Genomic DNA, 26,333 nt, shown 5'->3' with positions numbered 1-26,333 from the left:
TGTGGAGGTGCATGTTTGTTACGTTGATTTTGAAAAATACGTGACAAAATAAGACATGTAAATTTAGTCTAAATTCTAAAGACAAAAAACATGGACTTAAATAACAAACCTTTACTGGAGTCAAAGAGCACAAATTGTAATGGATATTGAACCTAGTTGAGAAATTCAAATCAGGATATCAGTTTAGGCAGGGATGTATTATGTTTTTATTACTATTAATTGTATAATATTAGTCATATAGTGAATCCATTTTTGAAGAAACATTACTATCTGAAAATAAAGTACTTAATAATAATTAACGGAAGAACTATTAATAACATAAGATATGCAGATGACACCGTGATTATAGCAAGCTGTACTGAACAACTCCAACTACTACTAAACAAAACAAGCAGTTTCTGTGAAAACTATGGACTAAAAATGAATATAAAAAACTAATTACATGATAATGACAGAGAAAACAAATATACAAACATACATTTGGGAGATATACCAATACAAAGAGTTGATAAGAATGAATACCTGGGAACCTGGATTTCAGAAATTAATGATCAAGTAACAGAAATAAGGGCCAGCATACAAATAACATTACAAAGAGTTGATAAGTACGAATTTCTGGGTGGATTTCAGAAAATAATGATCAAACAATAGAAATAAGGACCAGGATAGAAATATCAAGAAATGCGTTTGTAAGAATGAAAATAATTATCTGCAATAACGACCTTAGATTAGAACTGAGCGTAAAGGCCCCCATTCACGTAGATATCAGTATCGTTACATGACGCAAGTATTAGTATCGCGATACAAATCTCATAGTGTATTTGGCTGTCTCAAATCTCTATCGCTGTATCAGTATTACAACTCTCTATCTTCATCTTCCTCTGTACACCTCTGTATCACTATCGTGAAACAGATACAAATCTCATGATACGTGTATCGCAACTTCTCGATACCGATCTCAACGTGAATAGGGCCCTTTAGAGCTCTGAGATATTACGTGTTTTCGATACTATACAGGGTGTAACAAAAATACAGGTCATAAATTAAATCACCTATTCTGGGACCAAAAATAGTAACTTACCTTAGTACAAATATGCACATAAAAAAAGTTACAGCCCTTAGAAGTTACAAAATGAAAATCGATTTTTTCCAATATATCGAAAATTATTAGAGATTTTTTATTGAAAATGGACATGTGGCATTTTTATGGGAGGAATATCTTAAAGAAAAATTATAGTGAAATTTGTGCACCCCATAAAAATGTTATGGGGGTTTTGTTCCCTTAAACCCACCCAAAGTTTTGTATACGTTCCAATTAAATTACTATTGTGATACTGTTAGTTAAATTCAATATTTTTAAAGCTTTTTTGGTTCTTAGTATTTTTTCGACAAGGCAGTTTTTATCGAGTTGCGGCTTCTTTTCTAATATGTTTACATAGAGATTTTATGGGGGTTTTGTTCCTTTAAACCTCCCAAATGGTTGTGTACGTTCCAATTAAACTATTACTGCCATACCATTAGTTAAACACAGTGTTTTTAAAACTTTTTTGCTTCTTTGTATTTTTTCGATAAGGCACCTTTTATCGAGATGTGGCTTTTTTTTAATATGGTTCAAAATATACCTAAAAATGTAAATCATAAATAAATTTTCGTATTATTTTCAAAGTCTCCATAATCGTACTTAGCCATATACAAATATGTGGTGGATTTGACAAATATGCAAAATATCTCGATAAATACTGACTTTTCGAAAAAGTACTAAGAGGCAAAGAAGTTTTTAAAGCATTGGATTTAACTAATGGTACTACAATAATAATTAAATTGGAACGTACACAAAAGTTTGGGCGGGTTTGAAGGAACAAAACCCTCATAAAATTTTTATGGGGCATCTAAATTTCACTATAAATTTTTCTTAAGATAGTACTGCCATAAGAATGCCACATGTTCATTTTCAATAAAAAATCTCCAATAGTTTTCGATATATTGGAAAAAATCGATTTTCATTTTGTAACTTCAAAGGGCTGTAACTTTTTTATGTGCACATTTGTACTAAGGTAAGTTAGGTTCAATGGAACTATTTTTGGTCCCAGAATATGTGATTAAATTTATGACCTGTATTTTTGTTACACCCTGTAATATGTAATATGTATATGTCCCCGAAAATAGTGCGTTCCTTAAAGATATAGGTAGAAGGTACCGTGTAGAGCAAAAAAGTCTTACACCATTTTTTTCTAAATTCAACCGTTTGGCCAGAAAACCAAAATACATTTTGGTGTGCAAATTGAAATCTGACAACTATGTATACAAAAATCTAAACATAGACAATCACAATTTAAAAATAGTTGCAGCGTTAGCCTTTAGTATTTACATTAAACCCTGTCTTCATCCTAAACAAACAAACAAATTTTTGTTTTGTTATTTTCAAAAATGGGCTGGCATAATTGGTTAACTTTAGAAAAAAATGTTATAGGACTTTTTTGTTCTACATTATGTGTAATATCCATACCTTAAAGAAACGCACTATTTTCGGGGACACCCTGTATAATATGGGTTTGAAAGCTGGACACTTAAACGAGAACTCATGAATAAGCTACAGACATTTGAAATGTGATCTTACAGAAGGTTCCTTAGAATAGCCTGGACACAGAAATACAGAAGTGTGTATTGAGAAAAATTGGCAAAGAATACGAAATAATAAATACATACAATCAAAATAAGAAAGTTACAATATCTGGGATACGTAATGAGGGGCAGCGATTTGAAATGCTAAGATTTATAATACAGGGAAACATAAGAGGCTGAAGGAGTGTAGGAAGAAGGAGAGTGTCATGGTTGAAAAATTTAAGACACTAGTTAACATGCAGTTTAATACAACTCTTCAGAGTAGCGGCAGATAGAGTAATGATAATGATGATGATATCCAACCTCCGATTGGGAGACAGTACTCAAAGAAGAGGAAGCCAAGCTAGTCGCCAACATCCGTAGTGGATAGGTGTCTTAACCCGGCATTGATCGCTAGGTTGGCTTTTATGTCAGTGGTCGCGCGTGAGATTTTGTCTTACATATCTAACTTTGGTTTTTTACGAAATAAAATTTTCAAAATAGATTTAAATACTAACAAAGTTATTAGATTTATACAATGAGACTGTTGATGCGCTTGTACATTTTAATCTTATTCAAGTGCCATCTCCGCGACGGAGGTCGGCAATCATCATAGCTATTCGGACTTTAGAGACGGCTACTCTGAAAAGTTCATTTGATGTACATCCGTACCATTCTCTCAGGTTGCGTAGCCACGATATTCTGCGTCTATCTATGCTTATTTTTACTTGAATTTTTCCCTGCATAATGAGTTGGAGCAAGTTGAATCTCTCTTCACGTGTAGTATGTCCGAGATATTCCAATTTTCTGGTTTTAATTGTATTTAAAACTTTCGTTTCTTTATTCATCTTTGTGAGAATCTCTTTGTTTGTTATGTGTTCTGTCCATGATATTTTCAGAATTCTTCTATACACCCATAACTTAAATGATTCCAGTTTTTTTATTGATGCAGCATTCAAGGTCCAAGATTCCATTCCGTAAAACAAAGTCGAGAAAACGTAGCACCTAGCCAACTTTACTCTTAGCTCTAACTTCAGACCTCTTGTGCACAGCAGTTTCCTCATTTTGTTAAAATTCGCTCTAGCCTTTTCTATTCTAATTTTAACCTCCTGGAAGTAATCATTATTTCAAGATATGCATATTGGTCAACTTTTTCGACATTGGTTCCGTTTATGAGGAGGTTCTCGTTATTTCTTTGCGTTTTAGATATTCTCATAAATTTGTCTTCTTAATGTTCATTGTTAGACCGTATTCTGGGCTATACATGGCTATTCTCTTCATCAGTCTCTGAAGATCTTGAATATTTTTGGCTAAGATGACATTGTCATTCGCATAGCTAATGTTGTTAATGGGAACTCCGTTCACCTTTATTCCAGCTGTTTTACCCTTAAGAGCTCTTTTTAGGATCTCTTTCGAGTAGGCATTAAAAAGAACTGGCGACAATACGCATCCCTGTAATATAAAAATGTAGAAAGAATAATTTTAATATTTCAATATATGTAAGTTTCAAATTTGTATTAGTACTTTCATTTTATTGTACTGCAACATGACAAGTTCTTTGCACGATTTATATTGCAAATACGAAACAAAATAATGCTATAAAATAGAATAGTGCTATAAAATAATGCTAAATAATATTATTCAGGGTGGTCGCTTGATGAGAGAATATCTCACGTGAGGCACACTGACTTAACAATCGGGCCATACTAAGTCAACTGAACCACCATCTGAGCAAATGAGTCTATTCTATTGTAGAGGAATGATAATTAGGAGACCAGACGGCACTAGAGCCAGTGGCGGATCCAGAAATGTTGTTTGGGAGGGGTCATGGGTATTGAGGGTGATTTAATTACCTATCTCTGATGCAGGGTGACTTAGTCTTACCAACCTTAGGATACGTGGGTTTACAATTATGGGGGGGGGGGGGTCATGACCCCCATGACACCCCCCTGGATCCGCCAGTGACTAGAGCATGTGTACTTTACCTAGGAAAAAGTTGTGTGCAATATTCTGAAACCGTGAGAGAAAATCTCATATAGCGACCAATGCCGGGTTAAAAAGAATCATAGTACATAAATATATGAACTAATATCAGTTTTTAGTTTTAAACTGCTCACCCAATAATTTTTAAGTAATTGGTGTTAATTTCTGTTACGTCCACATGTTTTCTCTTGGGGTATGCTTCCTTTTGACTTATAGTTAAACTCAACACGTTTCACGTTTTATATAAGGACATGTTTTGACACAGTTTTACACAGTTCATTCTCATACTGGCCTATTACCAAATAAGGTGAGCTAAAAAAGTGCTCACTTTTTCTGGTTATGATAAATATATTACCTGTCTATCTGTATGAGAATATCTGACTGTGCTTTGAATACAATGGATTAGCTGGAGTACGTGTAATTTGAGACTATTAATATAAATTATTGTGATGCATGTTTGAATAAATTGCGATTAAAACAGTAATACACTTGGACAGTTAGTACTTCTATACCTTCTTTGTAGGTTTCGGATAAATGCAACTCGTGGATTGAGCATTATAATTGAAGCGCTTATTTTATAAAGGGTATACGTCCACAATACTTAGTTTTGAGAAAAACGAAAAACAACTATTTAGTTTAGAAACTTGATGACCTATCAAATTTTGTTCTACAGATGAAATGTAGAAGGAGACTAGTAGAGTGACATGTGATACAACAAACTTGGCTTTGAAAACGATTAAGGCCAAAAAGTCGTTTTTAGAGGCTGGGACTTGATTCCTTTATAAAATCAATGAATAAAAGACGAAAAGGTGCTACTTTTCTACAGTTAAATTATTAATTTATTTATAAAAAAGATTTATTATTACAAACAAGACCTAAAATGCATCTTAAGACTAACTAACGTAAGATAACCGAAGTAATAAAATAAACGACTCTGTAAACAAAATGCCACAAACGATGGTGGCGCCACAAGAAAATTGTATAAAGGTAATTAGTCCCGGACTAGTTCCCTTTATATGCTCAACAAATATTTTATCGTGCGATATTTCGCGTATGGTGAGAGATACAAATTTTCTTTGTAGACTCATCGATCCGTCGACATTGGTTTAACAAAATGTATATCTCACTTTAATTTCGTACAGAAGTGGACTTATTCCCTTTATACAATAAGCGATTTAATTATACTGACATTATTTCTTTCATTTTATTACTGACAATCTCGATATATTGTCGGGAAAGGTCGTACATATTTTTCATCCTTAACTTTCATCTGGTCAACATAATTTCCACCTGCCAAGTGTTATTTTGACAGTTTGCAGCCAAACTCAAGAGTACACGACAAACGGACCTCATGACCCAACATCAAACAAACGAAGGTCTGTCCAGTGGCTTCATTCAAATCCGGTCAGTTGACCACCGCACAGATGGATGTAGTAGTTCCGATTTCGTTAAAGTTAGAATACGATTTTGGAAATTATGTTTGTTTATCACTTGATTAATTTTCTAGAGGATTCCATCTGACTGAGAATGAAAGGATGTAGTTATGAGTTTATTGGTCGATTGGTACGATTTAAAAAAAAAATAATTTAAAATTATTTAAAATTTTATAGTTATGTTAGTTTCTTATAGTTGCGATAAATATCTGGGATTACGCTTTTCGGTATCGCCTATCGAATTATTTTTCGTACCATTTCTTGCAGGTATTTATCTTTTTGCCCGTACCTTCCTTCAATTGTTCAACGTGATACCTTTAAGTATTTTGACTGGGAGCTTCGTATTCCAAAGTAATAGCTAGTGCCATTATGCACACACTTTTGCAAATATATACATAATTTTTATTTAGATATTTAATATTTTTTATACACATATCTAAAAATTATATAATATTTATATTAATTAATAGTACCTATAATAATATTGCATATCTAAATGACAAAAAAATTACAAACAAACCAAAAATTGATGACAGTCAGTAGGTAGTTGCCTTAAAAAACTATATTATGCAACGAGCATTTAATGATGGTCATTATGAAGCTAGCATGAGGGATGCGAAACGAGCCGCCTAGCGGCGAGTTTCGTATAGAGTACGAGCTTCATAATGATAATTAAATGCAAGTTGTATACACGATTTTTTCTATGATCATTCGCAACAAAAAATATATTCAAATTTATTAATTTTGTACCGCAAACAAATTAAGTAGTTTGTCAGTTTGACAGTTTGCTTATATATTGAGAACTGTCAAAGCATATGTATTTGACTCGCCATTGGTCACTGCGCGTGTGCCACCTTTGTCGCGAATGCCATATCGCGATTGGTTAAAAATCTGTATCGTAATGAAAGTCTGTATCATAATGAAGTTCATTATGATACAGGTAGTGACATCATAATTGATTTATTATTATGGTATGAGAATAGAAATAAACTTTTTCTACGACCGTTTAATAACATGCTCATTATTCGCTATTTTTTCATAGATAATAGCACCCAATACTGTACCCGTGAGTAATAATTCATTACTCACGGGCTGAAGTTACTCACGGGTCATTACTCACGGGCTGAAGTTGGATTCAAGTGGCGCATGCCACTTTTCATATTAATCGTATATAAACTGCAAATAAAATTACTTAAACTTGTTTATTTAATACAATAATTATTGTAATTTATACCAATAATCAACTTCGAAAAACTTTTAAAGGAATTTTAACTGTAACAATATCAGAAGGTATATTTTTTAAGTTTATATCTTGTTTACTAAAAATTTTGACGTTTATCATTTAATTTAGTTACAGTGACATTAGCGCATTTTGTTTATGTTAATTGGAATTTATAATTAATATTGTGTTTGTTTTTCAAGTTATATTGTGTTAAATATATTATAACATATTATGTATACATAGTTACAGTTGGAAAAATGAAAGAATACCCATGAATGAACATATAAAACACGCTGTATTTTCCTGTCACCGTGTCACAAAGAAAATTCACCAGTGCAAGTTCATGTAATAATAATTATTACATGTATTTGCGCTGGTCAATTTTTTGTGTGACACGGTGACAGGAAAATACAGTGTGTTTTATATGTTCATTCATGGGTATTCTTTCATTTTTCCGACTGTATATTATTATATTATATTATATAGGTAAATGTACATTATAACTAGATATATATGAAATACGTCCACCGACAACAGCCATTTCCTATTTATTAGATTCACTGACAGTAGGTACAAATTTAAGCTTATAATTTTTCGGAAACGAATAGAACTTATATTGTCTATTTCTAGTTGTATTTTTACAATAAATAAAAATTTAGTAATAGTAGGCAACCAATTATTCAGCCACGTACTAGGGGTAAATAGCATTTAGGTATTCTTGTAAATTATTATAATTTACATCTCGAGTAGTTGATAATTAAAATTTTTATTAATAAAAATAAAAGAAGGTCGTAGAAAAAGTATAGTATTCTACTCGCATGTAATGGCTATTACTCACTCTGATGAATTACGACACTCGCCTACGGCTCGTGTCGCAAACTTCATCATCGTGAGTAATAGCCATCATTACATGCTCGTTGAATAATATACTATTTTCAAATAACATTTTATTACGTTAATTCAATTTACATAAACATTTACAAACATTTTGTATAATATACTCGAAAAAATTAATAAAAATAACGTACATATACGAATTGAGACTACTGTTGTAGGTTGTAGCTTACAATAAGATGTTTTTCCAGATTGTCTACCAAAAAATTATGTTTTCTGTCAGATAATACTGATTGATTACTATTTATATTATTTATATACTTTATTATATATTATTACCATAATTTTTTTAAAAATACATCGCTACATTTTTTTCACCATTTCACCAATATTTCCTTTTACGTTGTTTATTTTTTTTTTGAAATCTCTCAACCAATTCTACAGATTCAGTAGGTGGCATTTAATTCCTTGCTCTTCCAAACTTGAAATAACACCGCTTACGAATTCGTAGTTAGACTTCTTAGTAGATGCTAACTCGGACTTTAACATAGGATTTTTTTTAGAACCTCTTGACACTTTTTTGTGGCAATGTTAGATTGTTCGTCAAAATTCGATTGTTCGACACTACGATACTGTGATACAAAGTAAAAGAATCTTTAATAATAAGTAATTTTAGAATATACCTCAGAGAGCCCGACGGAACATTCATTATTTAATTATTTTAATATCGTACAATGATAATAATGCACGTCTATTCTTCGGCATTTCAGAATTTTCAAGTCATAAAGTTCTTACAATAAAGTTATACCACCCAGATGCTTGCCTACCTATTAATTGTATCTAGTGGATTGTCCGGCTGGGACGATTTATCAGCTTCCGGAATTATTAAACTACATATTAACATATATTTACATTTCTGAATAATTTTATTTTGGAAATCAGATTTTGTAGAAAATATGCTATAATATGTCAAATATTACAAAATATACAGAAACGGTTAAAAACGCAATTGTATGTAAAATATGCAACACATATTATTATGCAATAGGTAACTTGCCCATTTTTTTTTATTACATGATAATATTCACTTTTGTTTAAAAATGAGATTTACAAAATTTCAGGCTTCAAAAACTCATACTAACTTAAAAGTACAATTTTAAAATCTTCTGTGTATTTAAAATAGTTCAAACGATCCATGACGTCACATAATTATACTTTATTTATGTTTATGTTTATGGTCATATTTAAATTTTCATGACATTTATCGTATGTCATTGTAATAATATACAGTAGCTCACAGCTTAAATGATGCAGTCGTTACTCAATAAAACTAGCTTGTGTCACTGGCTCAATATTTATTATATTTATTAAAAAAAATTACATACTGAAATTAAGTTACTCAGGGTCTTCTAAAATAGCATAAGCTATTTTTTGGGTTTCAAATACACCATACTTAAATAACAATAAATATTAATTTATTTTATGTCACAGCTAAAATGATGCAGATAAGATGAATCGATACACAGCTTATCAATTTGAAATTAGCTAAGTAGGCGTTGCATTACAATCATATTGCAGTTATTTTATGGTAGGAGAGCAAAGTATGCTAAATGTGCAGTCACTCGAGCCTTATGGGGACCTATTGGGTTGTGAAAGTTAAGTAAAGTTTTTCATGTTAGTGGGCTCTTGCCATTTTTTAATTTAATTTTCCATTTCCAACAATCGTTTTTTCCGATTATAACGCCATCTATCCATAATTCGAAAAAATGTTTCAAATAAAAGTTACTTATTTTTACGTAAGGAATCCAAATCAAATCCAAATAGTCTAAGAGCTAGTTAACCCTCCGACTAACGGTCGTCCTGTAAGGCTAGAAATTTTTCTAGTGATAATTCATAGCACATCAAGGCTAAAAACCATGACCTGGCAGGCCTCAGCGGTGCACGTGTATCTACCAGGTGAATCGAAAAGTGCAAACTTAGGGGGTAAAATAAACTTTCTCCTGTAAGGTTTAAATTTAAGTATGTGTTTGAGTAAGTCATTTAGAAAAAATATGTACAATGACAGGCGATTCTGAAGAGCATGAGACTTTGTCAGGCGAGGGGAAAGATTAGGGGTTTTTCCTAAAATTATTCTTTTTGCATCGAACAATTTTTTTTAGGTTTTTTGAATAATTCCAAACAGAAAAGGTCTTTAGTGATTTTTCTCTTAAGTTAATAGTTTTTGTTATATAAGCGATTGAAAATTTTGAAAATTTTGAAAATTGCGAAATCGGCCATTTTTAACCCTAAATCGGACATTTATCTAAAAATTTCAAAGTTGCCAAGGTACGTAGATATTCTTTAAACATTGGTTGATGAAATCCCAAAGAGTTTTTTTTAATACAATATCGGAAACGCCTTTGTTTTTTAATTGCTAATCAAGCGGGCGCGACACTGGTATAAGTGAGGACGTTTGAGTTGGCATAAATTCATTATCTCGAGAATGGGCAAATTTCAAGAGAAATCCTCAGACAGGTCGATTCTTATTTTTAAATTAGGACTTTTTGGCATATATGTAATACTAGTGACGTCATCCATCTGAGCGTGATGACGTAATCGATGATTTTTTTAAATAAGAGTAGGGGTTCTGTAATAGCTCATTTGAAAGGTTATTTAATTCTCTATTTACTAATATAAACATTAACATAATTATTTATACAGGGTGCACAAAAAATTTTTTTTATTAAATTAACTTTGATTAAATTTGACAAATAGAAGAAAAATTTTTTTTGTACACACTGTACAAATAATTATGTTAATGTTTATATTACTGAATAGAGAATTAAATAACCTTTCAAATGAGCTATCACACAACCCCTACTCTTATTTAAAAAAATCATCGATTACGTCATCACGCCCATATGGATGCATTCTCTTGAAATTTGCCCATTCTCGAGATAATGAATTTATGCAAACTCAAACGTCCTCACTTATACTACAGTAACGCGCCCGCTTGATTAGCAATTAAAAAAAACAAAGGGGTTTTCGATATTTTATTGCAAATAACTCTTCGGGATTTCATCAATCAATGTTTAAAGAATATCTACCTATCTTGGCAACATTGAAATTTTTAGACAAATGTCCGATTTAGGGTTAAAAATGGCCGATTTCGCAATTTTCAAAATTTTCAATCGCTTATATAACAAAAACTATTAACTTAAGAGAAAAATCACCAAAGACCTTTTCTGTTTGGAATGTATAAAAAAACCTAAAAAAAAATTTGTTTGATGCCAAAAGAATAATTTTAGGAAACACCCCTAATCTTTCTCCTCGCCTGGCAAGGTCATATGCTTTTCAGAATCGCCTGTCATTGTACACATTTCTTCTAAATGACTTACTCAAACACATATTTAAATTTAAACCTTACAGGAGAAAGTTTATTTTACCCCCTTAATATGCACTTTTCGATTCACCTGGTAGATACACGTGCACCGCTGAGGCCTGCCAGGTCATGGTTTTTAGCCTTGGTGTGCTATGAATTATCACTAGAAAAATTTCTAGCCTTACAGACGACCGTTAGTCGGAGGGTTCACTAGCTCTTAGACTAAAATCTGCAATAAAAAACGGGGGCTCCTATTTAAGATTTTTAAGTAACCCCCCACCTCACCTCCATGGGGGTTCGTGTTTGGTGCCATTTGATAGATTTTTCAAAAATATTGAATAAGTGTATTTTACAGTTTTTCGATCTGATGTTCATTTCGCAAAATATCGCGGGATTCGTATTTAAAATATTAAATTTACCTCCCACTCCTCTCCGTGGGAAGTCATGTTTGGTATGATTCGATAGATTTTTAAAAAATATTGAGAACATATTTTTTTGTTTTTCGATCTGTCATTAATTTCGCGAAATATTCGCTTTTTTCTTGTGAAATTTTGGGACCCCCCATTTCCTTACGTCCGGCTCAAATCGTCAGATTTTTGAAATATAAACTCTTTTGCATGTACTTAACTTCTTCTTCTTCAAGTGCCATCTTCGTTCCGAAGGTTGGCGATCATCAGGGCTATACGTATTTTCGAAACTGCTGACCGAAACAATTCGTTGTTGCTACAGCTACACCATTCCCGTAGATTCTTTAGCCAGGAGTTTCGTCTTCTTCCTATAGACCTTTTTCCTGCTATCTTCCCCTGCATAATTATTAGAAGCAGTTCGTATCTTTCGCCTCTTTTAATGTGTCCCAAATATTGCAGTTTTCGTTTTTTGATCGTAAATATGACTTCCTTTTCTTTATTCATTCTTGTCAAGACCTCGACGTTTGTGATTCTCTCCGTCCATGATATTCTCTTAACTTACTTTATCTTAATCTGACAATTTCGAGTTTTTTTAAAGATAGATTTTTTTCGGGCCCCCCTTAACGAACGCCCCTGTGTTAAGAGCCAATATATGGTAGAGGTACATCTGCAGGGTACCAGGTTTCTCCCCATATGATAATCTGACGCGCTCGAGTAACTGCAAAAATCCCCGCTTGGGCTCCCCTACCATTATGTTTAAATTGAGATTTTAAAGTATTTAATCGGCAAGTAACAGAATTATTCAAGAATGGGTCGCCGAACTACGATTTGTGAAATAAATTTAATTATTACTTGCCATGGAAATGGATACAGCCAAAGAGACATATCCAAAATTGTAAATAAATGTTCATCAACAGTTCAGCACATTATTGAATATTACCGAAATGAAAATAGAGTGTAAAATAAATGAGGGTTAGTTGCAAATATGACTTTTAGCGAACGTGAGGAAATATGAATTGTTAGAGAAATGGCAAATAATGCGAGAAAAGTTCACCAAAATTGCGAGATGCGGTGGAAAGACATTTTTTAAAGAGATGTAACCCCGAAACAATTAGACAAATATTATTAACCCTTGTAAGGCGGTGCGGGGTGCAGGCGCACCCCAGACCTCGTTTTTCTCACCTATCTTTTTTAATATTTTTTTTTTATTTTTGTCAATTTTTTTATTCGTATTAAATTCAATTCTAAACGTATTCCACCCATTACAGCACTTAAAACCCTTTGTGTTTACGTGCTTTTTTGAAAAAATGACTTTTGGGTGCAAATGATGAAAACATCGTATCCTGAATTGGACGTTTCTGATGTTCCACCTGGAGCTAACAGAGCTACGGGACAAGGTCGGTGTTACGTCAGAGAAAAAGACCGGCATAACTACTGTATTGTGTGTAAAAACTTTGTGTTACTCATTCTGTGAAAAATTTCATGTGTTTGTCTTTCGACGATAATATTTTTTTTTAAGAAGAAATGAGTACTTTTTTTGTAAAATTATGTTTCGTACGATAATAAATAAGTCCTAATTATCTTTCAAATTAATTTCCCCGACGTTCACATATAAAAAAATGGATATACAGATGGGGTGCACATGCACCCCGCACCGTTGTTTACGTAAGAATCTAAGCACTGCCTTACGAGGGTTAAAGAATAATCGACATGGTCGAACTGCTGGTGTTCATCATGGAGCATATTAACACAGTTTTGAATTTTTGGAATTTATTTGCTGATTAAACAAAACTTGTGAACAAAACTGGCGAAAATAAATTTTTTGGAATCGATAAAAAAATATTGGTGTGGACAAAGCCGAATGAAGAACTAAAATTAAAAAATATGAAAGGTATAGTAAAGTACGTATGAGGTGGATTCATGATGTGGGGGTGTATGTCGTCTGCAGGAGTAGTTTACATGTATTTTATTGAAGGGAATGTGAACCACTACATGTATTTGGATATACTAAGGCAGCATCTTGCTGCTAGTGCTCAAAAATTAGGTATCAATAACAATTTTACTGGTTTTTTCAGGATAACGATTAACGATCTAAAGCACACGTCATATCGGTCATATAGTCATATCGGGTTCGTACTTGGTTGCTTTACTAAGTGTCATTAAAACACCAGCCCAGTCACCAGATTTCAACGTTATGAAAAAATTGTGGTTGTCATTAAAAATAAAGTAAATAGTGCCCCAATATCAAATAGAGATGAATTAAAAGTAAAAATTACTGAAGCTGTGGACACAATTTCCCTAGAGTACACTAAAAAGTTGGCCGAATCAATGCCTAGACGGCTCCAGGCTGTAATTAATAATGAGAGATGACCTATAAAATATTAGCAATCATTTTTCAATGTGCCGAGTATGTTTTCTTTATTAATTTTCTTGTTTTACAGTTTGCATCATTTTAGCTGTGACATCAAAATCATACGTAAAACAATTAAATATTTGTTGTTACTTAAGTATGGTATATTGGTAACCCAAAAATAGCTTATGGTACTTTAGAACAGCTATAGTAATTTAATGTCAGTATGTTAGTTTTTTTCTAATAAATATTAAGCCACGGACACAAGCTAGTTTTGTTGAGTAGCGACTGCATCATTTAAGCTGTGAGCCATATGTCAACAAAAACACTCAAATATTAGTCAGAAATAACAACTATTAAAATATTTATAAAACTGAGGGCCGGTTGTTCGAACGCTAATCAAAAATGGAATCAACTAATCATTATCAAATAGTTAATTACTGTTACCAACTGTCAATGTCAACTTTGTTTGGGTTGCTGAAAACATAATTGATTACAGTTATGAGATTTATTATGTTAATAATATTGTTATGTTAATTAATAATTAATTAACAAATCAATTATGTTAATTATCGTAATGATAATTAACATAATTGATTACAATCAACTGATGGACGTACGAATGAGGGGTGTTGTTATTTAATGGTTGTTAAGGGGACTTAATTATAATCAACTTCTTGATTAACTTTCGAACAACCGGCCCTGAGTGTCAAAACGATTGCCAAACCTAATGAATTAATGGCGAGGACATCTAATGCTACAATGAGGGCCATGAGGTCACGGCCAATGTCAATGTCACGGCCAATGAGGGCGCGTTTTGGGCTGGCTGTTATAATTTGAATTTTTAATCGTCTTTAGGGGCCAAACGAAAAACAAAACAAACTTTTTTTTCTTTGATATATGTTTTAAATTATGTTCTGTTGTGATTTATAACATTTTTTTTCGAATTTAAGATTGTATGCAAGTTCCCTATTGTCATAAAGTCCGGTCTCTACTGATCAGTGACAACAGCCTAGCTAGAACTATAGCTTTTAAAGTCTAAAAACCCTAATAACAGTCCATGATTACTGATGATAATGATCACAATTTATGAGAAAATAATTTATAATTTATTTGAAATTACCTGTGATTTTTTAAAAAGAATAAATTCTTTGAGTAATGTAGATATGTAAAGTACTTGTAGTTAATCTGTTCTACCTGTTCGTTGAATATTTTATTCACTAGAACAATTTCGACTCTTGATCTGACTTTATTGAGATGGCTTTTAACTAATACCAGTCTAAATAGAGCAAACATAATTTCTTAATTTAAAAAATTAATAAGCCGTTAATTTATAAATTAATAGTCTTTTTATGGCGTTTAAAACTATCGTAGATAATTCTCAAGTGCGGTTTTATTGTGCTAGATTTTTACTTTGTTTTTATAAGTGAATGTATATTTTCTTGATGGTACGCACATTATTAGAAATTGGCAATTTTAAAATTTAACTCAAATATTTATATTTAATTTCAAATTATATAATGTGGATAAAAAATATTTATTTCATTATACAAGATGTCCCAAAAGTAGTGGAACGGTCGAATATTTCCCGAACTAAACATCGGATCGAAAAACTGAAAAATACATGTTCAATCATTTTCAAAAATCGATCAAATGACACCAAACACCAACTCCCACTACACCCCCTGGAGGTGGGGTGGGGGGTAACTTTAAAATCTCAAATGGAAACCCCCAGTTTTTCTTGCAGATTTTAATTCGTTACGTAAAAGTAAGCAACTTTTTCGTAAAAGTAAGCAAGACATTTTTTTCGAACCGTGGATAGATGGCGCTATAATTGGGAAAAACGATTTATCCTGATACCATAGGTAAATTATAGAAACGGTCTAATATCTCACGAAATACACTTCCAAATGAGAAACTAAAAAACAAATTTTTAATCTTTTTCGAAAAGCTATCGAATATCACTAAACGTAACCCTCCAACCCACTCCATGGAGATAGGAGGGATAACACTGCCTGGGATAACTATCAGGTGCATCGAGTAGCTTGGTAGTCATCACAGCCGGTCCCAAGCCCGGATAAAAGTGGAGGGTTAATAGGCGAGGTTAGCAACCTACCTATCGTAAAATGAAGCAATGCTCAAAGAACCAACGGGATGCCTCGGAACAGGACGGATACATAGATGACGAAAACGGCGAGAATCAGGACAAAGAATACGAAAAATATACTCAGAATTGCAACATGGAATATAAAATCATTGAACAACAGAGACCAGGAGTTAGAAAAGGGACTGAGAGAAAATAAGATAGAGATATGCGCGATCCAGGAAACAAAAAAGAAAGGAAAAGGACAGATGTGGCTTGGGGAATACTTCTTGATCTATAGTGGTGTACCAAAAAATATGAGAGCCAAAGAAGGCGTGGCCTTAATGATACACAAAAAATGGGCAGATAACATATATGAATGTCAATATATATATCAGAAAGAATCGTAGTTACTAAGATCAAATTAGAGAAGCAAAAAATAAATATCATAGGAGTTTATAGCCCAGAAAACTGCAAACCTGAAGTCGACAGAGTCCACTTTTATAACGAGCTTCAACAAACAGTCGACGAAATACCAGCCAATGAGATAATATACATTTTAGGAGACATGAACGCAAGAGTCGGTAACATAATTATACCAGGAATAAAGCAACGATTCAATGAAGACAACAAAAATGAAAATGGGGAACTACTTATTAACTTTTGCTCTCAGAACGAATTTCGAATAAACAATACGTTCTTCAGACACAAAGATCAACAAAAATATACATTCCAAAATACAAGAGGACACAGATCCGTTATTGATTATATATTGACAAACAGAAACATCCACCACTCTCAAGTACTAGACATACGATGTTTAAGTGCAGCTAATATTGGAAGCGATCACAACCTAGTACTTGGAAAAATCAGAATAGAGCTACAAAGAAACAGGAAAGAAGACCCTGTTGAATGTGAGACAAGAATAAAGGTAGAACAGCTACGAGACTTGTCAACACGAGATCTATACCAGAGAAGATTGCAAAAAGTACTGAATGAAAACTACATTACACCGGATGAAGACATAGAAGAAAGTTGGAGGAAGATCAGAGATAATATCAAAATGGCAGCAACGGAAGCACTTGTAGAACGTAAGATAAGTAAACATATACGAAAGAAAACGAGAACTCCATGGTTCTGTAAAGAAATAAAAATAAAATGCCAAGAAAAAAAGAAAATCTACCTAGAATACAAGTCCAAAAGAACGAGACAAACATATGAAGAATATAAAAGAGTACGAAATGAATTAAACTCAATAGTAAGAAGGAAGAAAACAGAACATTGGGAAGCATTTTTAAAAGAGATGGAGCACGACTTTTATGGGATGCAAAGGGAAATGTGGAAAATGATAAGAGGTCAAAGAGCAGAGATGAAGGAATTGATAGAAGTAAAACATATTGATACAAATACATGGACAACTTACCTAAAAAACCTTTATCAAACAGCTAATCACAAAGAACTGGAAACACCACGATTAGAATCGGATGAGAAAACAGAAATTAAAGAGGGAGATATAAAGAACGCCTTAAAAAAGATGAAAAATCGAAAAGCTCCTGGGAAAGATGGAATAGCTAATGAACTTTTAAAGTACGGAGGAGATAGACTTCACAAAGAACTGAATATCCTTATAAGTAAAATAATAAATACAGGAAGAATTCCAGAAGAATGGAGAACCACTCAAATGATAGCGTTATTTAAGAAAGGTGATAGGGCAGACCCCAGTAACTATAAAGGGATAAATTTACTGACCACTATACTGAAACTTACAACAAAAATACTTATGGAGAAAATAATGGCGTGCATAAATATATCGGATGAACAACAAGGATTTAGAAGTGGAAGATCATGTAACGATGCAGTTTTTGTGATAAGGCAAATAGCGGAGAAATCATTAGAATATAACAAACCAGCCTTTTTCTGTTTCATAGACCTAGAGAAAGCGTTTGATAGAATCCAATTAAAAGATGTGATACACCTTCTATATGAGAAAAATGTACCACTGGATATCAAAAAACTGATAGAAAACATATATGTAAGAAATAAAATAGAGATGAAAGTCAATTGAATAATAACAGAACCCATAGAAACAAACACAGGAATCCGGCAAGGAGATTCACTAAGCCCTCTACTGTTTAACATAATATTGGATGCAATAATAAAACAAGTGAAGAAAAAAAGGGGGTACAAAATGGGCAATAGAGAGATAAAAATACTCTGTTACGCTGATGACACCGTGTTAGTAGCAGAGTGCGAAGACGACCTACAAAGATTATTGCACGAGTTCAACATTAACGCAAAAGAAATGAATATGAAAATATCAGTCCAAAAAACAAAAAGCTTAGTAATTGCCAAAGAACCAATAAGATGCAAATTGGAGTTAGACAATCAAATTATACAACAAGTAATGACTTTCAAATATCTGGGAATTAATCTATCAGCCTACAACAATATCGAAGAAGAGGTAAAAGACCAAATAATTAAAGCCAGTAGAACGGCCGGATGCCTAAACGACACAATTTGGAAAAACAAACACCTAAGATTGGAAACAAAGGCCCGAATATATAAGTCAGTTATTAGGCCAGTTATGACTTACACGGCCGAAACAAGACCAGATACAAGCAAAACACGAAGACATCTGGAAACCAACGAAATGAAGATCTTAAGAAGGATTGCTGGAAAAGAACTACAGGATAGGGTAAGAAGTGAGGAAATCAGTCGCATATGTGGAGTAGACAATATAAATACCTGGGTAAAGAACAGAAAAGAAGAGTGGAATGAGCACATAAGCAGGATGTCTGAATCAAGGATAGTAAGAATAGCCAGGGACAAGTCACGGTTAGGCAGGAGAAGTATAGGACGCCCAAGGAAAAGATGGAATGACAACTTAGGGGCAGAATGAAAGGCACCGTTGAAGAAAAACAGGCAGTACTGCCTATATAAAAGAAGAAGAAGAAGAAGAAGAAGCAAGACATTTTTTCGAACTGTGGATAGATGGCGCTATAATTGGGAAAAACGATTTATCCTGATACCATAGGTAAATTATAGAAACGGTCTAATATCTCACGAAATACACTTCCAAATGAGAAACTAAAAAACAAATTTTTAATCTTTTTCGAAAAGCTATCGAATATCACCAAACGTGACCCTCCAACCCACTCCATGGAGGTGGGGTGGGGGGTAACTTTAAAATCTTAAATAGCAACCCCCACTTTTTATTACAGATTCGGATCCGTCACGAAAAATTAAGCAACATTATTTGAAACATTTTTTAGCATTGTTAATAGATGGCGCTTTAAATGGAAAAATACGATTTATTAGCGCCATCTATCAGCAATTTTAAAAAATGATTCGAATAAATGTTGCTTAATTTTTTATGACGAATCCGAATCTGCAATAAAAAGTGGGGGTTGCTATTTAAGATTTTAAAGTTACCCCCCACCCCATCTCCAAGGGGTGGATTGGAGGGTCATGTTTGGTGTTATTCGATAGGTTTTCGAGAAAGATTAAAAATCTGTTTTTTGGTGTCTCATTTATAAGTGTATTTCGTGAGATATTAGACCGTGTCTATAATTTACCTATGGTATCAGGATAAATCGTTTTTCCCAATTATAGCGCCATCTATCCACAGTTCGAAAAAATGTCTTGAATAAAAGTTGCCTACTTTTACGTAACGAATCCAAATTTGCAAGAAAAATTGGGGGTTTCCATTTGAGATTTTAAAGTTACCCCCCACCCCACCTCCAGGGGGTGTAGTGGGGATTGGTGTTTGGTGTCATTCGATAGATTTTGAAAATGATTGAAAATGCATTTTTCAGTTTTTCGATCCGATGTTTAGTTCGCGAAATATTCGACCGTTCCGCTACTTTTGGGACACCCTATATAATAATTCATCCTGTATAAATAAATAATAATATTTATTCAAATTTTCATTGTCTTCGTGTAGAAAATCTGCTGCCGTTCCCAATGACATCTCTTATATATTTTTAAACGATCTCTCTAACTTCTAACACATCTCTCTTCATAGACCAGGGCGCATCTGTAAAAATATTAGTACCTATACATTTGGACGTTGAGAGGTGACTTAAATTTTTTTGCAGAAACTGCTTGAAAATAACTCAAATAATAATATTTGAGTTATCCTCCCTCTTAAAAAGGTCCGGAACATTGTTTAAATAATCAAAATGTCAAAAAATGAAGGAAAAATTCGATCTTTTTCTTGGTTTTTGATTATAACTTAAAGTATTCATTTCGTAGAAAAGTTGTACTAAATTAAAAGCTGCATAATTAAATTTTCTACAATATAGAATTGGTTAAAAATTTAAAAAATAGTCACCTTTGTTGCAAAATAGCAATAATTGCGAAAAAACCATACAAAAACAAGTATTCGCATTTTACGTTTTTCAACCATTTATGCTACACTTAGGACCTTGATGTTTCACTTAGAAAAACTTTATGATACAGTAAAACAACGCTGTAAATTTCATTAAGATCGGTTTAATAGATTTTGCAAAATAAAAATAAATTGTGCAATCCAGTTTTCGCAAAAAGAATTCATTTTTTCAAAATGTTACAGGACTGAAAATAAAGCACATAGCAAGTTTAATTTTTTTTGCGTATAGAAGTGTACTGTACCTTTCATTTGCAATTTGCAAAATTAAAATCGATTAAGTACCACGGCGTCAGGAATTTTTTTAAATAAACATTAATTATTGGTGCTACGCGCAGGACAGCGGATAGTTTGCTCTGATTGGGCATTTCAATGACCTTTGATAATGATTGATACATTTTAATTTTTATTACATTTCGATATAAATAAATAAATTTCTTTATTGCAAAATAAAAACACATACGCTATCCTTTGAAATAACACTTTTTTTAGCAAAAACTTTCTTTGTTCATATATTTTAACTTAGAGACTAAAAGTTTATTATTTTTAAACATATGCAATTGTTTAAATAATGTTTCACAAACAATAATATAATTAGTTTGATTTTTGTGGAATTAAAATAATAAAATACAACAAAATATAGAGTAAGAAAATAATATATTAGATAAAGATTGGAAGAAATTTTGGTGGAAATCAACTTGTGTGAATCAAACACCGCTATCCTGCGCGTAGCACCACAAATTAATGTTCATTTAAAAAAATTCCTGACGCCGTGGTAATTAATCGATTTTAATTTTGAAAATGCAAATGAAAGATACAGTACACTCATATAAGCAAAAAAAAAAATCAACTTGCTATCTGCTTCATTTTCAGTCCTGCAACATTTTAAAAAATGAATTTTTTTTGCGAAAGCTGGATTACAAAATTTATTTTGCAAAATCTATTAAACCGATCTTGATGAAATTTATAGTGTTGTTTTACTATATCATAAAGTTTTTGTTTTTGTATGTTTTTTTTTCGCAATCATTGCTATTTTGCCACAAGGGTGACTATTTTTTAAATTTTTATCCAATTCTATATTGTAGGAAATTTAATTACGCAACTTTTATGTCAGTACAACTTTTCTCAGAAATTAATAGTTTTCAAGTTATAATCTAAAAACCAATAAAAAATCGAATTTTTCCTTCATATTTTGACATTTTGATTATTTAAACAATGTTCCGGACCATTTTGAGTGGGAGGATAACTCAAATATTATTATTTGAGTTATTTTCAAGCAATTTCTGCAAAAAAATTTGAGTCACCTCTCAACGTCCATCTCAAAACAGATGCGCCCTGGACTATCAAGGTCCTCGAAATTTATAATCTTGTCTGGAACACACATAAATTCTCAGATATTTGGCGCGATTCGATGATCATTCCAATTTACTATTTTTGTTGGGAATGAGTAACAATTTCACTTTAAAATAAGTTTATTTTACGTTTTGATTTTTACTTCGGAGAACGATTTCCGAAGTGGAAAAACGAATTCCGATTTTTTGTCTCATATTGTTTTGCTAATCTTTTAATTATTGACGATCAGGTTATCTACACTTTGTAATGGTTTTAAAAATGTTATCAAAACGAAATGTTCATAGACTGAACCGGATAACTCATCCAACACATGCCATTTTTGAACAGCTCTAGCCACATGAGTCGTGGCCCCTATTATATCAATTACCTCCTTTCGTTGGAAGTTACGAAAATTGGTTTGTTCCTATGTCTTGTATCTCTAAATCATGTTCCATAATAAAATGTAGTAATTACTCTCCCCTTGAATTGGTGTTTATACTGCCCCAAGTCAGATGATATGCATTCGCATCACAGCCAATGATCAATTTCAGTCCATTTTTAGTGCAATCTGTCACTAACTCTTCTAACTCCCGTGATAGTGGTTGTTCGGGACCAACATATGGGATGTACCTGATCCAAGAATTATCTCCTTCATACCTACTTTTTCTACGATCTTCACTTTTATTATCGCTTAAGTCTCTGGAACAAAGAGTTATCAGCGGCAGAGTTTTGATATGTCTTTTGACTATGATGCAGATCCTCGGGACTTCGGCAGATTGACTATATATAAGATTTCCACCAGTATCCGATAGACTTCTTGTTTTGTCATTGTAAACCTTTTATCTCTTTAAATTTTTTTATCAAAGCTATATCTAACATTCTCATAGCAACAGTAAGTTTTGTCGAAGCTGCCTTACTATTCTACTTAGAGGTTCCTTTGCAGGACTTTTATTGAAGCCGTCGAGGCCTCACGTGATAAATTAAATAAGTTGCAAGGAGCTGCAATCGCAGAAAAACAAATACAGAGTCAGAAGTCAATATCATAAGTCATTATCATTAGTAGCTCGACATCCCTTTTTGGGTCCTGGCTTGTTCTAGGATTTTCCGCCATCTGTTCTGTTCCTTGCTTTGATTTTCCAGTTAGTAATCTTAAGTGTTTTCAGATCTTGTTCCACTTGTTCCATGTACCTAAGTTGGGTCTTCCCTTTGACCTTCTCCCTACTAGTGTCTGCCCCATTATATATTTTGGTGTTTCAGTCTCCAACATCCGTTCAACATGGCCCATCCAGCACAGACGTCCGATCTCTATGGATGCTAAGACGTCGGGTTCGTTGTATTCTGTGTATAACTCAAAATTATTTCTTCTGCGCTATACGTTATTTTCTTTCACCCCCTTATATATGTGTCTAAGAATTTTTTGTTCAAACGTACCAAATCGGTTCTCATCGCTTTTCGTCAGTGTACATGTCTCTGATCCATATGTAAAAACCGGTTTTATGAGGGTTTTGTATATTTTGCATTTGGTTTTTCTTGTGATGTTGTTAAGTCTTAGATGTTTAATTAATCCATTATATGTTTTATTAGCAGTATGTATTCTTCTCTTAACTCTTCACTGACATTGTTATCTGCGGTAACTAGTGAACCTAGATATGTACAATTTTTCACGCTTTCGATGTTATAGTCTCGTATTGTCAGATTCTGTGGGTTTCTTTGGCCTGTCGATTTGCAAGCCTTCATGTATTTGGTTTTTATTTCATTAATGTTTAGGCAACTGTTTTGTGCCGCTCTTTCTATCGCAATTAATGCTTCTATCATCTCTCTTTTGATTCTAGCTATAATATCAACATCATCTGCAAATGCCAATATCATAAGTATAAATATAAATTTTATGGGTATTTTTATTTAAGATTTTAAAGTTGCCCCCTGCTCCACCCACAGGAGGTTGAGATGAGGAGTCATGTTTGTATCATTCTATAGATTTTTGAAAAATATAAATTCAGTAAAAAACTATAGCTAAATTAAATTTACTTTCAGGAAACAAGAAGCCAGCTACTATAATCGTCAGGGTTGGTAACAACCGACCAGACTTAGGAACAAATCCGATCTGCAACAGATTCACCGGATTTGTGGAAGAAGGTCAACCGTTGTTCCTTCCTTGCAATCCACCAATGCCTGGAGCATTTGTTAGCGTCCACCTGGAAGCTCCCACTCCAAGCCAGCTCTCAATTTGTGAGGCGTTTGTTTACACCGATCAAGCGTTACCAATTGAACGTTGTCCACAATTTCGGGATCAACCTCCAGGTAAAATAGAGTATAGATGACAGTTTAGTTATAAAATATCACCATCATAAGCATTGTCATCAACAGCATTATTACCATCCATCATTATTTTTATCAATATCATCCTTAGAATTCATTATGGTTTTTAGGAAACTTTTATAAAACTATAAAATGAAATAAAAGTTTGTGACAATTTTATGTCATACCGGTTTAATATTGTGTATTTATTACTTAGTTCGAACCACATAATGATATACTTTATGGCTGCGCGGGCATAGAGTATATGTCTCCAAAGCACAGAATAAATAACCACACAGAAGCGAATCTGATTGCAGTTTACATTGATTTTGTTGGGACCGAAATATTTGACCTTGTGCACCAGTTACAGAAGAGAACTTGATGTTCTAGGGAATACACCGTTCCAAATTAGGTAATATTTTTGACAAGTAGTTATTGATTAAATATGAAATATAAAATTTAACTATAAAATTAAATAAAATATAAAATAAAACATATATAAATATAAAATTTAATGATAAACAACTGTCACGTCAGTCGCAAAAGTGAGGTTGCACCACTTACGTTGACACATGAGCATGAAAATTATGTTACCGTTTTCGGCAGGAGTTTCGCTTCTGTGTGGTTATTTATTCTGTGTCCAAAGTATGGCAGTAGTACGGTCTCATTTACGCATTCAGTATTATTTTCTGCCATCCATTATTGAAATTTAGCGTATTCCTTGTCATATATTTCTTTGGATTTTTTCGGTAATAGATTCTCAGTCGCTTTTTTGGCTTTTTAACTATTTCTTCTATTCAGAAATATCGAATTTCTCTTGCATTCTGACATTTTTTGACAATGTCACATAGAAAAACTTTGTTTACGTTAATAACAAATTGCTCACCAACATCACTTTCCTAGCAACGGTACTAAATACCTGCTGCGATACAATATTACTTCTAATTAATATAAACTAAATTTTTTTTTCTTTGGAGTTGTATGACTACGGGCCCTTCAAGGCTCATTCGCCGATTTACCAATTTTGCTCATTTATTTTACAATATATTTTCCTATACCGATCTACTTAACATTTTCTATCCTACTTATTCTACATACTTTATAAGGAATGACCACTGGTCAGTGGGAATACCACATCAGGCAAAAACACAGGTTTACTTATATATTATAATAGATTTTAATTTCGGTCTTTACGTTAGTTAGTTTATAATTTGATTTTTATATTTTTAATATGTTCTATAAATAATTGCATTAATTCTGTATTATTAATTTGTAATAATATATATGTTAAATTTATTGGGTGTGTTATATTTTTACTACTGTATAATTTACTTATAAACATATTTATATTTATTTGTATTAGAGGGCAATTTAAAATCATATGTTCAGCATCACCTATTTCTCCACATTGACAATATGGATTGTCTCTTAAATGAATTTTATGTAGATATGTTGGAATCAATGCATGGTTAAATCTTAAACGGCATATTTGTCTCACTGCGTATTTTGGAAGAGTTGTCATTGTAAACCATGGTCTTGATGGTATTGTACATTGAATTTCTTTATAGTACACACCTTTTTTAATTTCCTCAAATTCTTTGCTCCAGATTATTTTATATATATTAGTGCTAATATTTTTAATTTCTTCAGGTGTACATTTGTAGTCAATATATGTCTCTTCTTTTAGAGCCTGCTTAGCTAAGGAATCCACGAGTTCTTTACCCATAATTCCGCTGTGTACTTTGACCCACAATAACCGTATTTTTTTTAAATCTGTATTTAATTTGTTAATATTTTTGATTATTTCCAAAATAATATAATTTGTTTTGGAAGTTATCTTCAGGTGCTTTATTTTTGACAAAGCGCTTTTACTGTCACTTATTATAACAATTTCTGAATTTGTGACAATATTATGTTGGCAATACTTCAAGGCTTCTAGTATACCTATTAACTCCGCCGAATATATGTTTGTGTTTATATTTAATTTTACCATTTTCAACGAAAACTTTTCGTTTATAAATTTGCAAAAGTCTGTGTGTTAT

The 26,333-nt window shown here is 32.7% G+C and overlaps 1 protein-coding gene across 1 annotated transcript in view; it reads left to right on the top strand.

Moving 5' to 3' along the window:
* LOC126890346 (uncharacterized) overlaps window positions 1-26,333 on the top strand; it is a 481,113-nt gene that overhangs the window by 358,421 nt on the left and 96,359 nt on the right. The window contains exon 4 of the mRNA XM_050659218.1: window positions 24,028-24,294. Coding sequence (XP_050515175.1) covers window positions 24,028-24,294 — 267 coding nt within the window. The remainder of the gene's footprint in view (window positions 1-24,027; window positions 24,295-26,333) is intronic.

This window comes from Diabrotica virgifera, chromosome 8 (assembly GCF_917563875.1).
Source record: "Diabrotica virgifera virgifera chromosome 8, PGI_DIABVI_V3a".
Lineage (NCBI taxonomy): Eukaryota > Metazoa > Arthropoda > Insecta > Coleoptera > Chrysomelidae > Diabrotica > Diabrotica virgifera.
Note: the sequence above shows the minus strand (reverse complement) of the source record. Positions and strands in the feature narration are given on the sequence as shown.